Source organism: Pan paniscus, chromosome 1, assembly GCF_029289425.2.
Source record: "Pan paniscus chromosome 1, NHGRI_mPanPan1-v2.0_pri, whole genome shotgun sequence".
Taxonomy (NCBI): Eukaryota; Metazoa; Chordata; class Mammalia; order Primates; family Hominidae; genus Pan; species Pan paniscus.
Genome location: NC_073249.2, coordinates 115402156 through 115429381, shown reverse-complemented (window position 1 = coordinate 115429381; position 27226 = coordinate 115402156). Strand labels below are relative to the sequence as shown.

General features: G+C 41.9%; 2 protein-coding genes and 1 long non-coding RNA gene across 7 annotated transcripts in view; 1 reads left to right on the top strand and 2 right to left on the bottom strand.

The window, feature by feature from the left end:
• Window positions 1–10: 10 nt before the first annotated feature.
• Window positions 11–27154, bottom strand: LOC130540990 (uncharacterized). Its single transcript, XR_010112820.1, has 6 exons — window positions 20064–27154; window positions 11939–12104; window positions 6300–6373; window positions 6040–6171; window positions 3862–4003; window positions 11–1764 (listed from the first exon to the last, which is right to left on the bottom strand). It is a non-coding gene; the product is annotated as an uncharacterized LOC130540990 (long non-coding RNA).
• LOC130540989 (uncharacterized) lies at window positions 17254–20013 on the bottom strand. The gene has a single exon (XM_057300457.2). The coding sequence runs from the start codon at window positions 20011–20013 to the stop codon at window positions 19324–19326; it is 690 nt and encodes a 229-aa protein (XP_057156440.1). The 3' UTR covers window positions 17254–19323.
• The window catches only part of RAP1A (RAP1A, member of RAS oncogene family), a 96672-nt gene continuing 88954 nt past the window's right edge, over window positions 19509–27226 (top strand). The window contains exon 1 of one of the 5 annotated variants that reach the window (XM_055102796.3): window positions 19509–19674. The gene's annotated coding sequence lies outside the window, so the exon portion shown is untranslated. Of the gene's footprint in view, window positions 20088–27226 lie in introns of all 5 variants that reach the window. The other 4 variants (XM_057300458.1, XR_010112819.1, XM_034933629.4 and 1 more) reach the window with 4 other exon arrangements.

Below are 27226 nucleotides of genomic sequence, written 5' to 3'. Positions count from 1 at the left end.
GCCATTTTAGGATGAAGAAACTGAGTTTACATATAAGGTGTCCATATCACAAGGAAATACCAGAGCCCAGTCTGGATCCAGATTCCATATATTTAAGCATTACACTATCCTGCCTCCCCTTTGAGGAGCACTTTTTTTTTTTGTCCCACACACTTCAAAACTGTTGAGGAGCACTTTTAAGCACCTTCTATTACATACCCCGGACCAACCATCCCAAGCCTACATTGAGCAACCTTCAGCAAACACAGTGCGAAAGTAGAAAAATTCAAACTGTGTTTCTCCTCTGCTTTCACACCACAACAATCATCGCAGAAGACTTCTGTGATGAACAGAAGTCTGTGTGACCACAGAAGTCTTCTGTGACCAAATGTGTGTGGGTTTATCCTCACACAGCAAGCAAGCGAGCAGTTCTTCAGTGGATACCAGCTGGGCTCCCTCCAATTCTGTTCCAACACTATCTACCTGGCGATAGCAGTAGAAACCACAGGTTGAGGGCTCAGTCTCACAAAGCTGCCCCTACTTCCTACCAGTCGCAAGTCTGGGCCTCAGAACTTCCGACCAACTGACTTCAAGTTGGGATTCCTACGATCCTCTCTTTGAAGTCCATTGATTTGCTAGAGTGGCTCAAGGAACTCAGAGAAACACTTACGTTTAACTGGTATATTATAAAGGATATTACCAAGCATACAGATGATGAGGTGTATAGGGTGAAAAAGGGGCACAGGGCTTCCATGCCCTCTGGACATGCCACTCTCTAGGAGCCTCCAGATATTCAGCTACCCAGAGGCTCCCTGAACCCTTATTCTTTTGTGTTTTTATGGAGGCTTCATTACATAGGCATGATGCATTATTTTTATTTATTTTATTTGTCTTTTTTTGTTGTTGTTTTTTTGAGATGGAGTCTCGCTCTGTCACCCAGGCTGGAGTGCAGTGGTGTAATCTTGGCTCACTGTAACCTCCGCCTCCCGGGTTCAAGTGATTCTCCTGCTTCAGCCTCCTGAGTAGCTGGGACTACAGGCGCATGCCACCGCACCCGGCTAATTTTTTGTATTTTTAGTAGAGATGGAGTTTCACTGTGTTAGCCAGGATGGTCTCCATCTCCTGACCTCGTGATCCACCTGCCTCAGCCTCCCAAAGTGCTAGGATTATAGGCGTGAGCCACCGCGCCTGGCCACATGATTAATTAAAACACTGGCCATTGGTGATCAATTTGAGCTTCGGCCCTTCTCTTCTCCCCAGATGCTGGGGGTGGGCTGAAAGTCTCAACCCTCTAATTATGACTTGGTCTTTCCAGTGACCAGGCCCCATCCTGAAGCTACCAAGGGGCTGTGAGCCACTAGCCAATTACTAACACATAAAAAGACAGCACTTTGGAGATTCTAAGAGTTTTAGGAGTTGTATGTCAGGAAGAGGGGTTGAAGACTGACATGGTTTGGATGTTTGTCCCCTCCAAGTCTCATGTTGAAATGTAATCCCCAGTGTTGGAGGTGGGGTCTGGTGGGAGGTGATTGGATCACAGGGGCGGCAGGGGGATCCCTCATGAATGACTTAGCACCATTCCCTTGGTGATGAGTGAACTCTCACTCAGTTAGTTCTGCCTCGTGAGATAAGGTTTTTTTTTAAAGTGTGCGGCACTGTCCCCTTCTCTCTTGCTCCCTCTCTTGCCATGTGATGCACTGGCTTCCTCTTCACCTTCCATGATGATTGTAAGCTTCCTGAGGCCCTCACCAGAAGCAGATGCCGGCACCATGCTTTGTGTATAGCCTGCAGAACCACAAGCCAAAATAAAACATCTTTTTAAAAAAGTTACTCAGCCTCAGGTGTTTATAGCAACACAAGAACAGACTAACACAAAGACCAAATATGTGTTTCACAATGTCACACACAGTATTTCCATTCCTCTCTAAACCCCTCTTCTTTCAGCTCACATTGCAGAGGCCTCGCCTGGCCTAATGCCTTGGCCAGTCAGGACTGGTAATCACAACAGCTTGAAAAACAAACTAGATATTCTACCATCTCTAGAAGTTCAAGAACCAAGTCTCTGATCTTAGAGAGTTTCCCTTAAGTGTAAATGGATATTCCTCTGCCTGTGATAGAGGCTAGCAAGCCTCCTCTTCCAGCCAGTGCTACAAGAGGTAGGGAGTGGCCACATGCCAGGCAGCAAGGCTGTTTGTCTTCTCCTAGCCTCCCCTCTCCAGCGTTCTGCCTGAAGAATGAAATCAATTAGAGAACATCAAGAGCAGGAGAGCTCTTTCCCCACTCCCTTTGAAATTCCTTGTTAGGACACTGCTTTGTAGATGGCCCCGCACCACCATGTTTAAGAGGGCAGAGCAGTGTGGGGAGGGCACCAGGGGACCTGGTCTGAGAACCACTGGTGCCATTTACAGAGAAGAAACCAGAAGAAGCAAGGAATCTGAAAGACTCCTTTATCCCAAAGTCAAAAATTAAGCCTAAAGAAACTGCTTAAATAATTGTATCAGACTAGTTTTAAAATCTATTGAGCTAAAATTATTTTTTTCTCTCTTGCTACCCAGCAGGTGAGGGCTCATAAGGGAGATCAGGGTGATTAAGAGAAAAAAGAAACTATACATTCTTTATGCATGTGAGTGGAGTGAGTAATTTTGCAACCCTGTTTACACATGAAGGGTAGGCAGATGTGAGTTTCAGCAGTCAAAATCAGAAGCTGAGGTTGCTGCATCTGGCTTACTCCCCTCTCCATAACAGCAGAATGTGGGATTTCCAAGACCTTTCTTGAGGGCCTGGTCTCTCCTCAGTGAGGTCCACATACTTATATTTAGACCATGTAAGAACGCATTCATTAACCTCGATGACAATGTTCAGTGTGGGTAAACCACCTGCTTCTCTTTGGTGAGGCCGGTGATCACCGTGGGATCTTTTGTATCCAAGAAGTTGAATTTCAGCCACTCTCTAATTTCAACCACACCCATTGTCCGGGGTGTCCAGGACAATGACCATACCAGAGAGTGGTAACCCACTGCTGAGAAAGGAGATCCTTGTCTATGATCACCCCTCACTCCTAACACAAGAGGAAGATGCCAAAGACCAGCTGAGGAGAAGGAAAGGGAGGAATAAAGCTATGTAATGACTAAGGAGGACTAAGAGATTTTACTGAATAGACTTATCTAGCAGGTTAACGTGAATAGGGGGTAAAGGGATTTGGTGCTTTCTGTGGCTGAAGGTTGCTATTACTCTAGAAATGGAAAATGAGAAAAATATCTCCTTCTCCAAGTAGAGAAACAAACACTCAGGAAAAAACTCACCCTTCCTGTCTATGTACCATCTTCCCTGATGAAAGGTAGCAGAAAGTATAGTTGAGAGGTGCCCAGGTTTGAAAGTTCAAATCCCAGTTCTGCCATTTCTCTCCTGTGTAACCTTGGACAAGTTTCTTAGCCTTTTTGTGCCTTTCATTTGTAAAAAAGAGAAAATAATAATACCTTCCTCATGGGATCGCTGGAGGGTTAAATGACACATAAAGCCTAAAGTACAGCTCCTGGCATGTGATAAGCCCTCAATAAATATGGCTATTATTATTTTTATAACAAGGGTAAGAGGAATATGATTTCAAAGGTCCATCTAGTTTAAGGCATGTGTAAATTTACTGACAAGTGATTTAGGGTAAACTTTAATTGAATTTTCAATAAACAAGCCATAGGGTTTCTTCCTCCACAGTCCATGACCCTTCACCAGGACCTGCATCCCACACCCTGGAAAGAAATGTGTTCATTCAGTGAATTAGATCCTTTAGCCAAACAGCGTTTGCAAACAACTGCTTGGCATCCTGACCCTTTCTGCCACTGAGGGTGTTCTAATAACCATGTTGGGTAAGAAGACAGTACCCACCTGTGGTCCCTTTCTTCTTGTAGGTTATGTTCAGGATCAAGTCAGTCTTCATTTGAAATCGGCACTTCAGCAGGATAACAGGAAAGAAAGAGGATTTTGGAGTCAGGAAGCTCTGGCTTTTAAATTTTGGTCTCATGGTTTCCTAATTGCAAGAGCCAAATAGTTATCTTTAAAAATGGGGATAATAATATCTACATAGTAGGGGCTTGTAACGGAGGATTAAATTAAACTATTTATATATAGTGACCAATATAGAGTTGGCACTCATTAAATGTCAGTTTCTCTTCCTCTTTCCCCTTTTCCTGCTGAGACACAGAGTTAGACTACTCTGTGGGGTGGGACATTCATCAGGTGGTGTGTTGGTTTATTTTTCTCCCACTTTTCTGAAGCAAGAGATCATGAAGATGATGGGAGGAAACAAACATCTACTGCTCTAACCTTTTCAACCTAGTGAACATTGTTCATCCTTCTCTTCTGCCACTTAAAAAAATAATCAAAGTCCAGCTGACACAGAGTTATTTAGCTACTCTGGCCATTTTTATCAACCTAGAAATAAGTGTCCTGTTTATTTCTATTAAAGGTGGATACAAACAAGACCTCAGGAAAATCTACCCCAGTATCTACACGTTATGCCCCTTTCCAAAGTTGAAGGGATATACCCAACACCCAAGTGGGCAGGGCAAGTGAAGTGTGTGGTCAGGCGTGGCCATGGCACTGTGATGCATCATTATCAAGGGAGGACATAGTGTAAGTCCTGCCAGCTCTTTCCAATCCAATCACCTCTCCTTATAGTAATTCACAATCACAGAGCCCTTCTTCCCCTCTTAGATTTCCATTCAAGCACCCAACCATCAAACTCACTGAGCCCCAACCTACTTCCCCACCTACCCCATTCTCTTCAGCTGCCAGAGGGCTTTCCTGAGATGAAGCAGAGGCTGAGAACCTGGGGCCCTTGGACGAGAGACTTAGCTACTGACACATACAAGTGCTGACACTGGAAAGTACCAGTGCTGAATCAAAAAGCCACTTCCCAGAGACGACATGAATGTTCAAGGTTTGGTTCCTGGAACGCCACCGATCTGGTCCTGAACCTTGAAGCCAACATCTTACCTCTGTCCTTCCATGCCTCAGTTGCCCAGTATGTGGGAAGGGTAATGACAACAAAGGAAAATTGCCACCTATCGCCCAACCTGTCATCACTATAATTTGAATGACTTGGCCAATCTTAGAATGCTGTGGAACTTAGTATTTACTGGGGACTCTGAGATGAAAGGTGCCAAGTTTGGCAGAGCTGAAGCCATTGGTAGGATGTTCTGGGGTGCACTGAAGATTCAACAGAATGTTCCTTTAGCTTGTAAATTGAACTTTCATTTTTGTCAAAGTAGAAAGTTTTAGGTAAAAAATATTTCATTTTTTCCTTTGTAAAATGTTTTCTTCTCTCCCTTCCCAAGTTCGGGGCATGACCAGTTGTGTTGGAATACGAAACCCACTCCTCCCAGTTAAAATGTTCACAATTGCAGTTTAAAAAATGATGAACATCTTTTAGATTATTTTTCATACCATGCCTACTAAGGGGGTACTATCTAGCTTTTAAAAAAACTTCCTTCTCTTTTTAACAAAACAAAAAAAATTTGCAGGATTGCAACTCTGTGAGATCCTGCCCAACTTTGACCCTGAAAGCTGTCTTTGCCTCCAGCTACATTTTCAGATGACCTTCATTTCAGACTCATTTTAGAAATGTAGACATTTTGCTCCTGGGCCACTTACTCTTTGCCTCTCTGCTTAAACTTCAAGAGTATAAAAGGAAAAGTTTGCAAAGATCATTTACAATGTGCCATCCCAAACCTCTCATGTAAGTGATGCAAAGCAGGCTCCCGTGGGCCTTGGTGTCTCTGATGAGAGGAGCAACGTGAATGCGGAGGAAGTGGGTAAGTGAGAAGAGGCCCTGCGGCTGCGGTGGTGACTCTACCAGCAAAGTCAGCACCTACAGACTGATGAAGGCAGCAAGTGAGCTTGTGTAGTGCTCCACAGTGAAGCTGCCCTATCTGTGAGCATCAGGAGGGCTGACAAGCCAAGTTTCTGCACACTGTGCACTGCTAAATGCTGTCAGTGACACAGGCATGCTTTAAAGTCAGGCGACTGTTTCTTGCAGGACTAAAGCCTCTGCCTCACTCTCACCTGCTCAATGCTTCCCCTCACTGCCATGCTTTGATCCAAATTCTTCTTGTGAGGGGACTCCCCATTACATTCTGCTTTTTTCTACTTTAACTTAATTCCCAGTGGCAGGATGACCACAGTTCAGCTTATACCCTTAAAATATAAGAACAAAACAAAAAAGTCATCATTATCATCAAAATAATTTTTAAAAACAGTTCCCCACCTCTGACAATTTTGGCTTGGATTTCTTTATAATGCTACAGCTTCTACCCACTTCTTACCTTGTATTTTCATTTATCTTCTTTGGTGCCCTTTTCCTTGTTCTTCCTTTTGGGCCAATCTATTGACAGCCACCCTGCAAAATGGCAAGGAGGTGAATTTCCTTTCTTATAAATTCATCCTCAAAATAATTGCATGATTAAAACAGTTGTGGGCCCTCTATCAAGAGTAATCAGCAATGTGCTTTGAAGCCTGGGGTCTGCTGACTCTCTGATGGCACCTGGGACCATGTTTATCTCCATTTATATGATTCGGCCACCACTCTGCCTCACTGGGTTCCCTGACGTTAGATTGCTTTGGGGTCTTTTGGGAGAGGAAGATCTACCACCAGAGCTTCAAGTTAGTGTGACAATTCTCCATTGAACTCAGACAAGAAACTGACATGGTTTCTTGCCAGGCAGCAATTAGTGACTACAGGACTGAAGTGGTTTCCAAGATTCAGGATTTGCCTAGTAGTTGTAAGAGGTAACAGTCAACAGGAGAAGAGGAGACCCAAACCCAGACTATGCTGTGAAGTGTAGGGCATGACTGGTATTCTAAGGAAGGTAGTTTCCACATTTTTGTGGCTTGTGAATCACTTTGGCAGGATAAAATTTCCCAAGGGCCAATTTACCCGACCGATTGCCACTTGCCAATGCAAAACCAAATAAACGTACATATGTTTATTGGGAAGAAAACCAAAGCTTTGGAGAGGACAGGGACAATGCCTTTGGATCCCCAGGGCCTAATGGTCTCAAAAAATATTCACTGAGGTCATCTGATTCCTCTGAGAGGCTAAGCATACATAATTTTCCAATCATTTTGGTCTTCGTACTATATTCAGAGAGTGAATCTCTGTGTTAAGTACAACCAGGTGATGGACAATGGGTGGACTGAATTTTTCATTTTTATCAAGCATGGTATGGAAGAAGCAGCAGTAGCCTGACCTTCTCAACTGCTTGGAATTCATGGATTAATTTACTGATGATTTGTTAAAGATGTTTCTGTCTTGGTAGGTGAAGAAAGGAGGAACTAAAGTGGTCACCCAAAAAGCCAGAAATCCAAACACTGTTACAGGCCAAAGTCTTGGCCTAAGAACAAAGAAAATTAGGCAATAGGATTGGGCTGTGCCTTTCTGAAGTCATGTCAGCAGTCTCCTGGGCCACAGCTTTGGCTTGCTCAGATGCAATTTGTTCAGGCAGTGCAGCTGGGGGCAGCAGGGCTTCAGCTACAAAAGTGTTGGCTGGTAAGAGAAAATCAAAATAATCCCCATTAAGTTCCCATTATCTTAAAAATGAGAAACTCTAATGAGAGGCTTCCAGAGCAAGCTGAGCAGCAGGAGGGCACCTCTGATGGATGCTGTCCTCTGTAAGGATGTCACTGTCGTCACCAGGGGCAAGCTGAGGGCCCAAATGCCTCTGCGCAGTTTCCCTGGAAGCAGCCAAGATTGATTAGGCACCCCAGGACTCAGGAGCCATAAGAAAAGACAGAGAAGCAGGCCAGAAGCAAGGCTGGCATGGAAGGAGACCCTTGACCTGAAGGGTGATCATCTTTAACCCTGAATTCTGTTAACTGTTTCTCAGAAACTCTCTCTGAATCGATTTAACTTTTATAGTCCTGGATTCTTTTAGGTGTGGTGTTGCCTAAAGACAGGTAAAATGCCCCCTAAGGGAATTCCTCACCTCTATGGTTCTAAAACTGGGTTCTCGTCATATTTCAGGATGAGGAACCTTTAAAAAAAAATGCCTTCATTCTCAGAGCACGAAGAACCTTTTATAAGAAGAAGGTAGCTGGAGAATGCTTATTCTCCTGGCAAATAGCAACTGTGGAAACACTATTTTCATATAGACCTGGCAAACAGCTTCCGGTATTTTCTGTCCAAATACTACATCTTCTCACCAGCTTTGCATATATCTTGGCACTGCACGGCCCAGTAGTACTACATCATTTCATGGCACTGAGCCAAGAGTGTGCCCAGCCGTGCTTAGCACCATACAGGGAGTCTGCAGGGCCCTCCAAGCTCCCACCACCACACTCCTACTGGAGCAGAAGGGGAGATTATCAGGCAGCAAGTCACGGTGTTGTTATTATTACCCTGATGTGTAATAAATCTGTGTGGTGCAATAAATTAAGGCAAGCCTCTGTTCTCACTTTACAGGCTGCCGATAGTTTTATTGTAACAGCTCAAAGATGTGAGTTTTCCTTTTTAGGCAGAGTAGAGGAAGCTGTGAAATTTGAAGAGAGAACAAAAGCATACTCGAATGTAGTTTGTAAAACAGGTATTGTACAAGAACTGGCTCATCAGGACATCCAGCACCTAATGTTTTTCTATTTAATGATATTAGAGAACAGTGAGGCCTTACAATGGCCACAAGAGTTCATTTGAATTCATTTTCATATCAATGTCTCACTGCTGAGTTCTGCTGAGCTGACCTCTTGCACTAGACTTACAGTGCTTTCTTTTGGTGATAAACCTGAGTGATTTTAAGATCACAAATTGGTTCTGGAACTCATTAAAGTCAGCAAATGAGCATTAAAAGATACTTGCACAGGCTGAGTTTGTGCTAATCTGTCTATTTAGGCAATTACAGCTCAGAGGATGAACAGAGGGGCGGTGAGAAAGAACCCTCCAACTCCCAGCAAGATGATCCATTTCAGATGTCTGTCAAGGATGCACATGCCCTGGCTTTTCTTCCTTTACACCTTGAACCCTGGGTGCAGGAGGCAAGGGAAGGATTTGAGAATGCTTCACCTCTACCCTTTGCCAGGTTCAAAGCCCAAGTGAGACCTTCAATCAGGTCCCTGGCACACCTGACACTTCGTTATTATTATTTTTTTTTATCAAAAGCCCACTTCTTTGGTAGCAAATGCTATTTCTATTCTCTGTTTTAGAACTTGACCCTTACTTTTTTTTTACTCAAATGTTAGTCATTCAAGATTTCTTAACCCTTTGGTTACAGAGTCTTCCATCTTTTTCTTCTGTCTTCATCTAGGCTCATAGGTTATTTCTCCCTAAACTAGACACACTGGGTGCTGGTGCTCCGCTCTGTGTCATTGTGGCCCCTGAACAATGGGAGGCTATTGAGCACAGAGTTGATATTCAATATGTAAATATTGATTGACTTTTTTTGTTTTTTGAGATGGAGTCTTGCTCCGTCGCCAAGGCTGGAGTGCAGTGGCATGCTCTCGGCTCACTGCAACCTCCGCCTCCTGAGTTCAAGTGATTCTCCTGCCTCAGCCTCCTGAGTAGTTGGGATTACAGGCATGCACCACCATACCCGGCTAATTTTTGTATTTTCAGTAGAGACGGGTTTCACCTTGTTGGCCAGGCTGGGTTTCACCATGTTGGCCAGGCTGGTCTCAAAATCCTGACCTCATGTGATCCTCCTAAAGTGCTGGGATCACAGGCATGAGCCACCACATCTGGCCTGATTGACTTTCAAAATTGCCTTCTAGTTTATTCTGTAACCACCAGCTCTACTAATTTAGTTTAACATCATTCACGTACTGCTCTGAAAAACTATACGCCCCTTATGACCTTACAGCCAAAAATGATTGACTCCCTTGGTAATCCTCCTTGCAAAACCCTAAGACTCACTGCCTCACTCTTCCTTAGAAAAATACTATATTCCTTTGCTTGAGTCTCATTTATTAGCAGCAAATGCTAACACAGGAAACTTCATTCTCTGAGTTTACATATTCTTGTGAATTCTATTTTTCTCTCTTATTTTTCCCCTAATACAGTCTACCCCTGGCCAATCTATAACAATCCTAATCAGTAGAAACTCTGGAAAAACTGAGGTCATAATTTCTGAATCTGGTTCGAATTTGGAATTTGCTCCCTCAGCTCAAAATTAATATTGTAAATTTACTGCAAATGTGTTTTCTACTTTTCGGACTCAGCTAGTAGTTTTATACACAAAGTTTGCTATCTGGCTTAACTAGTTACTGAAAGAAAAAGGACATCTCCAGCTCCTTTTCTGGCCTTTCTCCTATTCCACTACTTCCCTCCACCCAATACACACACACACACACACACACACACACACACACACACACACACACCCAACACCAGTCACTGAAGATGGGGAAGATGGAGTTCTTCCTTGAATTCCCCTTAGGTTGTATCATTGTTTGGAAGTTATTGGTTCTTATCCAAAAGCAGACGTGGACAGAGTAAGGAGTTTTAGCTCAGCCATATAAAGTAGCATAAGCCCCAGGCTTTAATCTTTCTGTAAGGCTGCACTGGTATATAGTCGTTCTTCTATTGAATATAACAGATCCATATTAACAAGCATTTATTGAGTGCTTACTTTGAAAACCAGTACTCTATTGTCCCTTATATTATCTCATTTAATTTAATTGTTGCTCTTTAAGGTAGTATTCCCATTTTATAAATGCGAAAGCAAATATTCAGAAAGTGACTTGTACTGAATGGAAGAAACATATATTTTTTTATTCCAAGCCCATTGCCCTTTCTTCTTGTTTGATTTTTAACTTTGTGATAATAGAGCTCTATTACAAGAACTGGAACTGTCTGTACAGTTGGTTATTCTTAAATGATCTACACAGAGTGCAGAAGTCCTATTACAACAAATCCTATTACAACAAATCCACTGTAACAAAACCTCTTTCTAAGAAAATCCCATTCTAGAGCTGTCATTGGCTCCTAACTTTTATCTAGTAAACATTCAAGGAATATTTTGTAAAAGTTTGCCCAAATTTCTCACTGGAAATTTTGTGCTTAGGATGGCTTCAAAATTGGGTTCAAGTATCAGGCACTAAGGGAAGGAACAGGAAACCTGATGATATTGTACAATGTTTGGTGTGTATTCCTTTATACCATAAATAGTGAGTCTAAAAGTTATGTTAGCTCAGTTTGTTGTAAAGTGACAGTACCATGGAAATAGAAGGGAATAAAAAGCTCCACTTTAGATTTTTTTAAAGTTACTTGAATCATAATGTCAATTTAAAAAAAGTAATTTGCTTAATGAATAACGGTTTATCTTCCTATAAAAATAGCTAACAGTTTTTGAGCGCTTATGCTGTATCAGTTAACATTGTAAATTTTTAAATGTATTATTTAACCTTCACAACAACCCTGTGAAGTAAATGTTATCTTAATTTTATGCACAAGGGAACTGAAGCTCAGAACGGTTAAATAATTTGCCCCAGGTCACACAGCTGGTAAGAAGCAGGATCAGAATTTGAACTCATGCTGTGTGACTCCAGAGCCTACATGTTTAACCACACTTAGGGTTGCCAGATAAAATATAGTTACACTTGATTTTTGGATAAACAAATCCTAAATATTTCATGGAACATATTTTTACTAAAAGCACATTTTTTGTTTATCTAAATTCAAATTCAACTGGGGATCCTCTATTTTTATTTGCTAAATCTAGCAACCCTAACCACACTATTCTGCCTTCTGTAAATTCAGATATCCATATATTTGGGTTGTTTAATTTGCAGTTTACACGTGCTTGAGTTTTTTTTTTTTACAGAATAAATGATGTTAATTCACATCTACAAAGCTAGGCTTCTGGATTTCTCTTTCCCTCCATTTATTGAAGGGTGGGTTGGTCTGATGCCAGTCTTCTCCCTGATAGTGAAGCTAAGTGCAAGCTTTTCTCTTCTGATAAGAAAAGACTTCACTTACTGTTGGCACATTCTGGCCTTCTGCCTACACTGGGCTCTCTCTCCAGTGGCCAGCTGTGTCTTGCCTGGTGCTCATCATTATCCAACTTCCTTGACTCAGGAATCCTTGACTCTTTCCAAGATTTGCAGAGGTGCATGGCTAAGTAGCAGCTTCCTTCCAGACAACACTGTTCACAAAAGGAAAGAGAAAAGAATCAGTGGGCTAGAACTTAGAAGAACTTTATATATAAAGTCTGTTGAATAAAACATATAAATAGGCAATATATACACCACCAAATGAACAACTCTTGTTTCTCCATGGGTATCTTCCACTCTGATTTAGCTCTCTCACAATGCACAATATGCACCTGCCTGTATACCTTCTTTCACCACTCGGATCACCTAAGCTGAAAATATAGAAACTGTTTTCAATGGCCATCAAGAAACCAACTGTATTGCCGCTCAAATCACACAATGCATTAAAAAACAAATATAAAAGCCTTTGGAGTTGGCTGATCTTTATCATCTTTTAACAATGTGAATAACCGAAAAGTAATTGTCTATTTACAAACCTGGATGTTTATAGAATTACCTCTATAGTCAAGATCTTTTAAATATTTCAAACAGCCTGAATTTCTATAACCCAAGAATAGAATAATAGTAATAGATATATTTATTATAACATAAAAATAACATTTTGTCAGTATGTGCCAGTCTCTATGAAGAGTATTGTCCGTGCATTCTCTCTCTTAGTTTTTACCGAAGTACTACAAAATTTTGTACTCTTTTTAGTATCAGATGACAGACAAGAACACTGAGGCTGCAAGAGGTTAAGTAATTTGTCCAAGGCTGAACAGCTAGTGGCAAAAGCTGCATTTAAAGCTATGTAGCCTCATTCCAGGGATCATATACTTAATTACTGCATAACAATACCTCTACATCATAAGATCAGTGGTAGATAGCGCTTTTTTGGTGAAAACGTAGGGTTTTTTTTTTTAAGTTTGAAATCTGTTGCAAGCTCTTTTTCTTTTTCTTTTTTTTTGAGACGGAGTCTTGCTCTGTCACCCAGGCTGGAGTGCAGTGGCACTATCTCGGCTCACTGCAAGCTCCGCCTCCCAGGTTCATGCCATTCTCCTGCCTCAGCCTCCCGAGTAGCTGGGACTACAGGCGCCCGCCACCATGCCCGGCTAATGTTTTGTATTTTTAGTAGAGACGGGGTTTCACCGTGTTAGCTAGGATGGTCTCGATCTCCTGACCTCGTGATCCTCCCACCTTGGCCTCCCAAAGTGCTGGGATTACAGGCGTTAGCCACCACGCCCGGCCAGCTCTTTCATTTCAAAGGCATGAAGTGTTCTCTTTGTTAAATAGTAAAGAACATCTAGGAAGAGGAGAAGTTGGGCAGTAAGTGGCCAACATGATAGGATTAAATGAAACGCTATGTGACTAGTACATAGCTTATACCTCATGTAACCAACCATAAGACTTGGACAACACCTGGACTGGTCCATGCCCTGATTCACCTAGACAAGGCCACTAATCACTTGCTTGGATATCACAGCAATGTCAAGTTGCCAGAAAGGATTCTAAATGCTTACTCTCACTTTCTTTACTTATCTCAAGGTCAACTGGTCATTTTGTGGACCAGCATCAACAATCTATGGACCACATTTTGAGTGGCACTAATATAGATAACATCGGTTTAGTTAATTCAAGTATACAAATAACCAGTGAAGTATATGGCTCGCTTATATTCTCTCTCTCTACAAAACACACAGACACATGCTCCTGAATATTTATTCCTGAAACATTTACTAAGAACCTACTATATTCTTGTTACTTTTCTAGGCTCTGAGAATATAGTAATGAATAAAGCAAATCAAGTACCTGCTTTCAGGGAACTTAAAATTCTAATTCAACCAATGTCTTAATACCCAAACATCTGGGTACCAGTTTAAGGCCTTGCTAATTAATAGCTCTCTGCTTTTGTATAAATTCATTTAATCCTTCTAAGCAAGTCTTTCTCTTTACAAAATGAGACTAATAATACGTACTTTAATGTCATCATTGGTAGCATTAGATATTGTGAAAACTGTAAAATCACATACCAATGCCAGGTCACATTTTTATCATGTGCCCTTCCTGAGTGAAGGGACGGTATTTTTCCTGCCTTTGTATCCTTAGCAGGAAGCATAAGGGCTTGCTAAGTAGCAAGCTTAAAAATATATTTTCTAAACATTTATTAGATGGAAGCTTCTTTTTATTGATATGTATCACAATCTTCTTAAAGTCTTCAATTGGTCCTAGAAGTGTCTATGCTTTTCCTGTCAGTTCTAAGAATAACGGTGTTCTTTAGCATTACAACCTAGAACTGAATTGTAAAAGTGCCCTAAGTTTGGGGAGGAAGAAATTCTCAGCCAATAATAACATGAAAAGAAAGGTACCTAGTCTGTTTCTCTTCAAAAGTCTGAACTTCATGTTAGAAAAGTTGCTTCCAGGGTATAAAGACTTTCTTTTTGAGGGCTAGTGATGTTACTGTTAGAGTTAGACAGCGGTATGGATGCTCTGCAGATTTCATGAAAGTGCATAACTACATTCAGTGGCTATTTGAAGAGTACCTTATTTTATAAGGTGCCCCTTAAGCTGCAAGGGACATTAGCATAATTAAAACACAGTGACTTGCAAGGAATAATATTTAGTAATGAGAATAAAATGAATACACAAAATGCACTATAAAGCAGCATATAAGTGCCATAGGTGTGGAATGAATAGGAACTATGGGACTTCAGAGGAGGGCTCCACTTAGGAGCTGCAATATGAGACAGGCCTTCAAGGATTTCAACAGATTTTAGGTTTGATAGAGGGAATGGAAGGCATTTGTTGCAGGCAGAGAGGTAACTTAATAAGTTGACTCCTTTGTAAAAAGTTAGTAGGAGTTACAGCAAGTAGTTTGATATATGTGTAAGGGTATAGTGAAAGGTAAGGCTAGAAAAGTGGGATGGAGATACACAATTGGGCAAGTGCCAGATTGAGCAGTTTGTACTGAATTTGATGGGGAACTACTGATAGTTTTTAAAATAGGGTGGAGTCATGATCTGGACAATGCTTCAGGAAGATGGTTTTGGCAAGAACACAAGACGGACTGAAGGGAAGGCAACCAAGCAGGAGACCAAACAGGAGATCACAGCAAAAGTCTCGACCTAGGTTAACCAATACCTGACCTAGGGTCGTGGCAATAGAGCTAGAGAGGTGGGGGCAGCTGGAGGGCCATTGTGTAGAAAGTATAGTATTTATACCTGTGCAGTCCAATATAGCAGCTCCTAATTAAGGCTCTTTAAATGCAACTTTAATTAAAATTAAATAGGATTTAAAATTCAGGCCAGGCGTGGTGGCTCACGCCTGTAATCCCAGCACTTTGGGAGGCTGAGGCAGGCAGATCATGAGGTCAGGAGATTGAGACCATCCTGGCCAACATGGTGAAAATAAAAAAATTAGCTGGCCGTGGTGGCCTGCGCCTGTAGTCCCAGCTACTCGGGAGGCTGAGGCAGGAGAATCGCTTGAACCTGGGAGGTGGAGGTTGCAGTGAGCCAAGACCGTGCCACTGCACTCCAGCCTGGTGACAGAGCGAGACTCTGTCTCAAAAAAAAAAAAAAAAAAATTTTAGTTCCTCAGTTGCATTAGCTGCATTTAAAGTGCTCAATAGCCATATGTAACTCCTGTATTGGACTATGCAGATAAAGAACATTTCCATCACAGTGCAATGTTTATTGAACAGTGCAGCTCACTATGCTTTAGGGACTAATTAGGCACAGAATGAGGAAGATGGATTAAAGGAGGCTTCGGTTTGGCAGCTGAGTGACTGAGAAAGGTAGTGCCATGAACAGAAAAGAGGAAGTCAGGAAGAGGAGGAGCTGGATTTAGGAAGAAAGGTGTTTAGTTTCTGTCAAATACTAGGCCAGATAAAGTGTCTACACAAATCATCAGATATCCCTGGTGAAAGGAAAGGGCAGGGAAAGCAAAGTGCCCATTGGGTTCTCCCAAAGCTTGTAAAGGAGCCCTGGGAGGATTTAATTGGTTTATCTCCTCCTGCACTCAGTTTCTCCTGTTTGTGCAGCTCCCTGAAGATTATGAGTGGGCAATCCAGTTCCTCAACCTCTCCAAACCAATGGTTCACATATACCGTGATGAGGACAGAAGCCCAAGGGCTTTGCTGTTTCCTTAGCTCCTTGGAGCCAGCTTGAACCTTTTTCTCACAGATGTTTTGTGCTTCCTGTCCCCTAACCGCCTTACTCACCCTTCCCCATGCTCAACTTTTGGAAAGTCCCCTTGGCCTCACTTGTTTGATTACTTCCTCTCAAACTACTTCTCACAGGGACCACAGCAAACCATTGACTCTACCACTTTTTACTTGCCCTGTCTTCCCTCCCAGCTTAAATTCCAAGGTCTATCACTATAATCACTCCCTTACATAATACTCCTACCCCTCTCATAGGCTTTCCCCAGCAAAACTCAGACCTGGTCAAATACAATTCTCCTCCAACCCCCAAGCAATGGAGTGTGGCTGGAGGAGAATCACACGGCCTTGCTGAGTGGTCTCACTTTAATGTATGATCATCAACTCAAGAGGGCCCTCAGCACTGTCCATGCTAAGCTTCTCTAGTCACTTTTCCACTCTTCAAGGAGATTATTTCTCACCTTCTTCTATCTCCTTTAATAGCCAACAGCTTTTCATTGCATAGAGAACAGATCTTACCTCATCAATCCCAGTGAGGCAGCCAGTACATATGGCACTCAGTGGAAACTGGGAAAAGGTCCATACGTGTGTGTGTGGGTATGCATGTGTGTGTATGCACATGTGTGTGTTTTTGCGCATGTGTGTGTGTTATATGCAGGATGCTAACATGCACCACCTCTCCTGGTGGAGCAATCAGAAAAGTACCCCTTCCTCCAGGCTGATGTGACCCCACCAGGGCACGTGGCTTTGTGGGCAAAACAAGGGCTACATTTCAGCTCTTACCTGCCGCCTCTGCTCTGCAGGGGCCTGAGCGTGCCACAACCAAATGTACTGTCTAATCTATCTGCTTCTGCACCCAGACACTCTACCTTCTCTCCAGAAACAGTGTGTGAATGCATTCCCTTACTCCTATCCTAGGCCAACCCTTTCACTTCTGTGCTAGATCCAATTGCTTCTCACCTATTTGAGGACACTCTTTCTCCAGTTGTCTCCTCTTGCCTTCTGTGTCATCAATTTTACCTCTCTTACAGAGTCTCGCTCTGTTGCCCAGGCTGGAGTGCAGTGGCGCGATCTCGGCTCACTGCAAGTTCCGCCTTCCAGGTTCATGCCATTCTCCTGCCTCAGCCTCCCGAGTAGCTGGGACTACAGGCGCCTGCCACCACGCCTGGCTAATTTTTTTTGTATTTTTAGTAGAGATGGGGTTTCACCGTGTTAGCCAGGATGGTCTCGATCTCCTGACCTCGTGATCCACCCGCCTTGGCCTCCCAAAGTGCTGGGATTACAGGTGTGAGCCACCGCGCCTGGCCCAATTTTACCTCTCTAAAGAATCATTCCAGCTGGGTGCAGTGGCTCACACCTGTAATCCCAACACTTTGGGAGGCCAAGGCGGGTGGATCACCTGAGGTTGGGAATTCGAGACCAGCCTGGCCAACGTGGAGAAACCCCGTCTCTAATAAAAACACAAAATTAGCCGGGTGTGGTAGCACATGACTGTAATCCCAGCTGCTTTGGAGGCTGAGACAGGAGAATCGCTCGAACCAGGGAGTTGGAGGTTGCAGTGAGCGGAGATCACACCACTGCACTCCAGCCTAGCAACAGAGCAAGACTCCGCCTCAAAAAACAAAAAAAAAAATCATTCCAGCATACTAAAATGAGAAAAAGCATTTCTCATCTTAAAATATCCTCCCTTGATCTCAAGTACCTCTCTGGCTACTGCCCTTTTCTCCTTCAAAGCAAAGCCTCTCAAGAGCTGTTTAGAACACTTTCTCTTCCTCACCTCCCATCCTATTAACATACCCTAATCAGACTTTCTCCCCTATGACTCCACTGAAACTGTTTTCATCAAGGTCATCAGCAACTTCATCAGGCCACATCCAGTGTTCAAATTCTCAGTCCTTATCTTACTAATTTCAGCAGTATCTGATAAGACTCTTCACTCTCTCCCTCCTGAAACAATTATCTTGTTTTCCAACGCTTCACCTTCTCTTGGTGTTTCTCCTGCCCTGACTGGTAGCGCCTCCTTTTCTACTTAACCTTCAAGTGTTGGAGTGCCTCTTGGTCCTTTCCTTCAGCTATCTCCCCTCCCCATGTGATCCTAACTAGACTTAAGACTTAAAAAGTATCTATTTGCTAATGAATCCCAAATTTATCTCTCTAGACTCATATATCAATTGTTTATTCAATATCTCCATTTGGATGTATAACAGACACCTTAAACATAACATGTGTAAGAAAAGACTCTTGATTTCCCCATCCCCAAATCTGCTCCTCCATTTCATTAAGTGGCACTGCCATTAACTCAGTCATCAGGCCCGAACCTAAGAGTCAACTCTTGATTTCTTTTTGTTCTTTCACACACTATGCCCCAAATCCAAATCCATTCCAATCAAAATGTATCTAAATAAAATAAAATAAAATAGCCTTCTTCTCATCCTGTCCGTGGCTGCCAGGCTAGTTAGTCCAAGCTACCTTACTGGTATCCCAAGGACATCTGTGCTTCCCCATTGTGTATTTTACACACATCAGCAAGACTAATTTTTAACAACATGAATCAGATGCGGTCATTCCTCGGCTCACCCTTCTCTCATGGTTTCCCGTTCCTGTTATAATGGCCCACAGGCTTCACTGGATCTGGCCACTGGCCCGCCTCTCCGAGCCTAGCTGGTACTGCTCTCGGGCTGGCTGACGCTGCTCAGCCATGCCGGCCTTTCACTGTTTCTGCAACATGGCAGGCGTATCCCCTCCTCTGGGTTTATGGCTGATTTTCTCTCAGCTTGGAAAGGCTATTCCTCCTCCAGGCCCGCGTGTTTGCAAGACTTATTCCTTCATCCCGTATGTATGCGCTCAAAGGTCTTCTTTGAGAGGCAGTATCTCACCAGGTGTAAAGTCACCCTATCCTCTGCTTTATTTTTCTCCACACCACTTATCACTACCTGCAATTTTTGTCACTTGTTTGTTGTCTGTCTCCCCTCTCTCACTCCACCAGCATGCAAGCTGCAAGAGGGTCTTTGCCTGTCTATGACTTTAAACCTCTGCGCTTAGTTAGAACAGCGCCTGGAACCTAACAGGTGCTCAATTAGGGCTTGTCGAATGATTGCGTTCCCTCCAAATTCTCTTCTTGAATCTTTGGACCCTTCCTCATCTTTTTTCCGGTCTTACCCACCTCCCATCCCGCCCTACGCAAAGCTAAAACTCCCCGCCCCTTCCCGGTAGTTCCAGGCTTTCCCGACTCCAGTGTGCGCGGCTCCTTTAAGCGGACTCCGGAACGCCGTGGGGAAGGCGGGGCCGAAGCCCAGCCATCGCCAACTTGGAGGGGCGGGGCAGAACCAGGGGGCGGGGCCTGCGTGGTGCGTGCGTGCGCGTTCTGGAGGAGGCGCCGCCGCCGCTCCCGAGGCCGCTGCCGCCGCCGCTGCTGCTGCCGTCGCCGTGCAGAGCCGGAGCAGGAGCCACGGCCGAGAGGAGGGAGGAGGAGGAGGAGGAGGAGGTGGAGGAGGTGGAGGAGGTGGAGGAGGCGCCGGACCGGGGGGGTGAGTAAGGGGCGGGGAGCTCCAGACGGCCCCAGAGGGAGCGGGGGGCGCGGGTCGGCCGAGCCGAGGGTGAGGCGGCTCATGTCGCCGGTCAGTCGCCTGGCTCCCCCTTCCTCCTCCGCGTTCCATCGGTGTCGGGGCGGCGGCCCGGGGGCCTGGCCGGCGGGAGGGGCCGGAGATCTGGGAGGCCCGGCCGCCGCCAGGGCCAGAGCCAACCACGCCCGCGGACCGACCCGGTCGACTGTAGGCCTGCGGGAGACCGTCGGGAGGGGCCCCGGCCGGCTGTGGGAGAGAAAGAGGACATTGTGTCCCCCACCCTTCAGCTCCCCGAGGTGTCATAGCACAAGCCCATTTCCCTCGCCGTCTCCCCAGACACGGTGCCCTCGTACCTCACTGCCTGAGAGAAGTAGAAGGTTGGACATCGCTGCCTTCCTCCTCTTGCATGTCCCCTGTCTAGGGTCAGAGCTTCCTTCAAACCCAGCTCTCCCTTTTGGGCCCGCGGGGGCGGGGGGGAGGGACACACGGGGAACAGGGTTGGAGGGTTGGGTGAATTCTCTGTCCTCTGCTGTAGAAGTGCGGGTAGACTGGAGCATTGCTGTCTCCGGGCTCACTTCTGTCAGGGTTCAGGGTCTCCCTTTCCTTCCTTTATTCCCCCAGTTAATAGGGCTGACATCTACATCCCACTCCACCTTCCAGCCCCTTTCCCGCCTTCTTTACCCTCATGTCTTCCGTAGCTTACCATGTGTTCGCCTTTTCAGTGTTACTTTTCATGGGTCTCTGCTTCTTCCCTGAATTTTGTTAGGGAAGAGGTCACGGTGTGATTCTTGTTATCCTTCAAACTAGCGGCTTGGTAAGAGTATCTCTTGCCCCCTTAATCAGGAAGTTAAGGACGGTGTCTTCAGCCGAGTTGTGTAATTTACTGCTACGGGGAGAAGATGAGAGGAAGACATTTGTGCCTACAAAATGGGATCTCCTCTTAGGGCTGAGAACCAGAGTTTAGGGAACCTTTGACCTCTTGGAAAAAGAACTGCCATTGAGGAGTAATGCATTCTGTTTTGGGAGGGAAAATCATTTTGTTACTTCTTTGAAGGGAGGAGGTATAAGAAATGAAATAGAATAATAGAGCAGAAGGTCAATGAGCCACAGCCCTACAGGTAGCCAGCCACTCTTCTTAGGTGGCGGATGATGTTTTTGTTTTGATTACAGTAAAAATAAAGTATCAGCTCTTAGATTTAACTTGGGGCTCCTACCTTCAAAAGCATGAAGGGCCGTCTCAGAAGAGATGCTGCTGGAAACAGGATTTGGAAACTTTCTTTGGGTTTCCTGTCAGAATGTGTGGGGGTGGACATGCCTATGTATAGTTTTTCTTTCCTTGTGATGTAATTTTATTTCTGTGATACTTTGACATAATAAGCATTAAATTAGGCCCCAGACTTTCTGTCTTTATTATGCTTTCCTATAACATTGTTGTTTTGAAATCATATAGTTCGATATTCTTTTGTAGCGTGATATTTCAGTGAATCCTGTCTAGTTTTCTTGGTGTTTTAAATTATGGCCTACTTCAGATACGATTAGCTGTTAGGTATTGAGGATCATACGTGTTAAGTATTTGTTGAATGAATTGAATGATTACAAAGATGAGTCTAGTTATTAAATCTTCTGTCCTTTTGAGAGGTACCCTATATTAGGATATTGCAGTCCATTTCCAGTTTGTAAGATAGTAATTCTTAACCTTTTCTAGGCCACTGACACCTTTGAGAATATGATGAAATATATAAACTCTCTCCCCAGAATAAAGTTAATAGGCATTTATTCACAAAATTTTGCATTAGTTTTAGGGACCCTCTGAGGCCAACCATGAACTTATGTCTTAGAAGTGAACTGGATGGAATCCCTCAGTGTTACACAGTTCCATATTAAAACAGCTCAAAAGCCTTTGTTCACTTTTTGTATGGCCTCAAGAAGGACAGTATCTACACTTAATATACCCCAGAAGACAGGTATATTCATATATGTTGTTCCTGTAGTCCTTCTGAAAATGAATCCCAAGGAAATATTCCAAAAGAAAGAAAATGTTGTATATGCACATGTTCGTTTAATTATTTTAATAGATGGGAAGAAAAGGAAACTACTTGCCCAACAGCAGAAAGATACACAATTTTGCAATCACTGAAAAAGGTTAGAAATGAAGATTATTAATCTCCTAATTGATCTTCCAGCTTCCACTCTTGCCCCTCCACCCCAAGTTGATTTCCACACAGCAGCTACAATGATGCTCACAAACTTCAGAACAAGTCTCTCTTCTATTCAAAACCCTCCAGTGTTTTCCCATCTCATTCACAGTAGAATCCAAAGTTCTTATCATGGCCTACAAGCCTTACAGCTGCCCAGCTATTTCCCTAATCTCAAGCCCCTTTACTTTTCCTCTTGCTTACTGTACTTCAGCCACACTGGCCTCCTACATCCCAAAAAGGTCAAATACACTGAGGTGTCTGCACTTAATGTCCTCTCTGCCTGTAACCTTTTTCCCCAAGGCAGTATATATCCCTCACTTCTTCAGGTCTCTGCACCAGTCTCAGGTCTTCCCTTACTACCCTTCCCTGCCACTGTTTCTATCCTCTCACGCTACCTTATACTCTTAAGACTAGGTTATACTGATTTTGACAGCCACAGTTGTTGACAAACATTCCATGGTAATGTCGCTTGTATACTTGCATTGGACATTATTAACATTTAAAAAATAATGTCAGTCATAAAAAGATAACTTTCAGATTGTTAAGTTGAATTTTTCAATAGCTCACATTTAAATTTTGGATGTTAGCTTACCTCTCTTCAACATTTAACTACAGGATGCTAATTGTTGGATACAGAGATGAATTAGACAGGGTCTCTGCCCTCAGGGAGTTTCACAGTCTGTCATTGTTTGTATTGTAATAGTTAAGTTACTCCAGATCTTGCCAGTGTTTAGTGTTACCCATGAACTTTAGTGTATGGTTGATGATATTTTATATAAAATAGGGATTAGACATCCAGATTTTCATGTTGGTAATTGTTTTTTTTCCTTACAAAGGGATATTTTTAAAAATTAAATTTTTTTTGAGACTGAGTCTTGTTCTGTCATCCAGCCTGGTGTGCAGTGGTGCAATCTTGGCTCACTGCAACCTCTGCCTCCTGGGTTCAAGCGATTCTCCTGTCTCAGCCTCCCCAGTAGCTGGGATAACAGGTACCCACCACCACGCCCAGATAATTTTTTTTTTTTTTTTAATCGTTAGTAGAGACGAGGTTTCCCCCTGTTGGCCAGGCTGATCTCAAACTCCTGACCTCAAGTGATCCAGCCACCTTGGCCTCCAAAAGTGTTGGGATTACAGGTGTGAGCTACTGTGGCTGGCAACAAAGGAATTTTTAATGGTATCTGTAATTTGTTTAATTTCTGTTTTGTATGATGCTTTTAGAATATTATAGCTGTGACCGCCCCATGTTTTGTTCTTTGCAGTAAATTGTGTAGGTACTTAGTTGAAGACTCACAGTTGCATTTTTTAATTGTTGTAATTCTTTATAGTTCAAAGAAGAGACTTTTTTTTTTTTTTTTTTTTTTGAGACAGAGTCTTGCTCTGTCACCCAGGCTGGAGTACAGTGATGTGATCTTGGCTCACTGCAACCTCTGCCTCCCAGGTTCAAGGGATTCTCCTGCCTTAGCCTCCTGAGTAGCTGGGATTACAGGCACGTGCCACCACACCTGGCTAATTTTTGTATTTTTTTTTAGTAGAGACAGAGTTTCACCATGTTGGTCAGGCTGGTCTTGAACTCCTGACCTCATGATCCGCCCGCCTCGGCCTCCCAAAATGCTGGACTCCTGCGGCTGAGACTGTTGTTTTTGTTAAATAGGTCAACATTGAAATTTTATTTGGTTTATAGGGGATGACGACACCAGCCAGTTTTGATAGAAAACTATACCACTGTGAGGACTTTGCCCAGAATTTCTGGTTCTGGAACCTAGATGGCTTGATTTGGCATAGGTGGGGAGCTTTGACATCTACACAAGGGAGTGGGTTGAATCACTTGAGTTACTTGAAAGCACCTTGCTCTGTTTCTGACATGTGATAGGGACACCGTAAATGTTCATTGAACCTCAGATCACTTCTAATCTCGTGATTCTAAAATTCTCTTATTTTAGTTGGTCAATGAAAATAACTAATGTAAAGCATTTATATTTTAATATTGGGATACATTTGAAATTGTGAATGTAAGTTTACTTGTTTATAATGTCCCTTTTCAAATTAATTGGTTATAACAATTAATTGATTACATCTAATCATTTGTAAGAAGAGTTACGGCCTATTTCCAAGAATTTTTTGCTTATTCTGATGTCATATAATTGCTGCATTACTTAATGCCAGATTCATATCTTATGAAAAAGATTAGCATTAAACAAAAATATTTAAGCTTTAGTATGTTACTGAGACAGATGAAGTGTCCATTTTTTCTTTTATTGTGTGCATGAAGTATGGGGATTACAAGCAGTAGTTTTTATGTGCTTTTTAGTTTTTCATATACAAAGATAATGTTAATATTAGCTCATTTACATTTTGAAACTTTTGTAATAGTGGTATAGATTTGCACTGCATAATTCACATTCTCTCAGTCTCCTGCACACAGTTGTGAGATGACTGGTTAAGAGGGCACTTTGTTTCAAAGTTAAATGATCCAGATGAGTATTGAACCTATAAGCTTAGCTTTGTTCATTATCATGAGGTTCTGATCAACAAAGCAGTTCAACAGAGAACCATGCCATCCTCTCATTTCCGCTTGAAAATAAGCCTTTTAGAGGTAGAAGGTACAAACATGCATATACACATGCACCAATAAAAAAAGGAAATTGTGTATGGTTATTAAGGTAGAGTTGAAACAGGAAATAACGTGCGTTTATAAGTGGTTTAAAAATAATTCTTTTAATAAAATTTTCAGAAATACTTGATATACGCATGGAAAATTAAATGTTTTATGAAATAAACTCCAATCAGTAGACAAGTTAATGGCTTTTTTAAAAGCACTAATGACTTATTTACTTAGGCTATATAAATTTAGGTTAGATAAATCTGAAAAAAAAATTCTTTATAAATCACTCAAATTTTCCCAGTGTTTCTTACCTCTAACCTATTTAGTTTACACTGGTAGAGTGGTTCAAAGTGTTAAAGTTAACCAAATTTAAAATTAAATATGTAATCATATGTTTTAGTGTCCGAATGTATTTAAATTAGGCCATATTTCATAAGAATAGCAGTATATTAAACTAAAAAAGCTAATAAAAGATACTATTGGGTTAATTAAAACTTGAAGTGCCTTACCTTGAACACCTAGGTGTATACGCCTATAACATGTTACTCCTTCATGGTTTTTTGCAGTGCAGTGCTGTACCCACTTATTCTGGAGGTAAAAGATAATTTTGTTCATGATAGGACTGTGGTTAGCTGTCTTTTGTTTTTTAACTGTTTTCTTTTTTGTTTGTTTTGTTTTTGTCTTTAGAAAAGACAAAACTATAAAAAGAGGCACAAAGAACTGAATACAACTATTTGGACATATCCCAAATGCAGTTTATATGACTCTTAAGTTAGTAGGGGAAATCTCTTATTGCTGACTATACATTTCAGATATGTCAGATTGTAATCCAGAGAGTAAATTCACTCACTGTATTTTCAGTGATATTTTAAAATTCATTTATCAGTAGGATCATTCTGTTCTAGACAAGTTGGCTATATTATAAAACATTAAGCAAGCAGGCACTAAGTTAAATATTGTAGCAGTTGAAATTTAATGCTAATCTTTCAGTTTTACACAGTTAACAATCTAGCCCAAATCTATTGATACCTTTGGAACTGCCCTTTAAATTCCATCCTATGCTTGTGAAAAGGTTGCATAATTTCTTTTCCTTTTTCTCTCTTCTCTTCCTCTTCTTCTTTCTTTTTCTTTTTCTATTTCCCTTTTCTTCCTTTTTCTTTCACAGAGTCTTGCTATATCACCCACGCTGTTCTCCACCTCCTGGGCTCAAGCTATCCTCCCACTTCAGCCTCCTGAGTAGCTGGGACTACAGGCGTGTGCCACCACAGTTAATTCATAATTTCATTAATAGATTTCAGATTCAGTCATTGAACAGATGTTTAAGTAACCCCAAATTAGGCTCTTTGATGGATACTGAGATGTGAAGGTGTAGTTTCCGCTTAAAGGAATTTATAGTCTAGCAGTTTATTTTGTTTGCCACAGCCTGTCATGTGTTTTATAAATCAGTGTTGTATTTTCATGATAGAGTGAAAATAGAATGATACTCATTTTTTAAGTAAAATAAATTGTGAACATTTCAAATTCTCTTAGTTGGTGAACAGCTATTTTGGTGGTCTTGTTTTCTAACAGCTTATGAGTATTAGACCAAATCAGTTTCCCAGTTGTTTAAAATAGAGTTAAATAAGAATTGTTTGCTTTACTGCCTGTTTTATTTCAGTCCAAGACTTATTTTTTGTAAATAGCTTTTCTGCATATGTATACATACACACACACACACACATGCACGTATATACACACGTTGTAGGGAAGTTGTTTCCTGTTTCAGCTAGCAATTTCAATTCTCTGTTTAACGTCAGAAGTTGTTTTGTAGAATGGCATGTTAATATTTTTTTCTACACTGATTAAAATCATCCTTTGCCACTAAAGTCAAGTATCTGCTAGGACAGAAATGTGCAAATAGACAACATGCGTAAATGTGCATTTTTAGTGACTGTTGTTAGCTTGACAGTTTTATTTTCAAGATCCTCTTCTCTCCCGACCTAATTAATTATGATGTGTTTATAAGGCAACAATAATATATTTAGTTAGTTTGCAAAATGAGAATAATTTTTCTGGTTTTTCCATTTTTGCATGTTTTGAGTTTGGATTAATTGGACTTGTATTATTCTCAGTAGACATATATAATAAAATAGTCCATTTAACTGTGATTCTTTCTCTTGGAACATTGGCTGACTTTTAGATAGTGAGCCTTGTGCAGTTTCATAAATACAGGTACTACTGAGTTTTGGATGACATTCTTTACACAACCTAAAAGTAAAGGTGAGCATAATAGAAGCTGGAAACAAGCTGCTGGGCATAATAGAAGCTGGTAACAAGTCTGACGTTTTCTTTGCACTAGGAAATGTATTTCTTATTCCAAGTAATATGCCCTTGTTAGGTTCAGGATCTTTTTCAGTGGTTATAACTGCTTAAACATTTTTTTTTCTGTTTAAAGTAATTCATGTTATACTGTGGCAAATTTTGAAAAAAATGTTAAGTGTAAAGAATAAATTGAAAACATCCATGATCCTATCATCCAGAAAAAATTACTACTGATACTTTAATATACATTTTTCCAGTTTATTCCTTGCATGTACGGATTTTTTATTTTTTTTACGAAACTTAGAATTATAACTTTATATATACTGTTTTGATCATACTTTTTTTTCCTGAATGGGATGTTGGTCTCCTAGTTGGAGACTTTAAAGTTGATTCTTTATAATATTACTGTTTTAAA

Excerpts from the sequence above, each read along its gene's own strand:
- LOC130540989 (XM_057300457.2), bottom strand. The coding sequence starts at position 20,013 with ATGACACCTCGGGGAGCTGAAGGGTGGGGGACACAATGTCCTCTTTCT.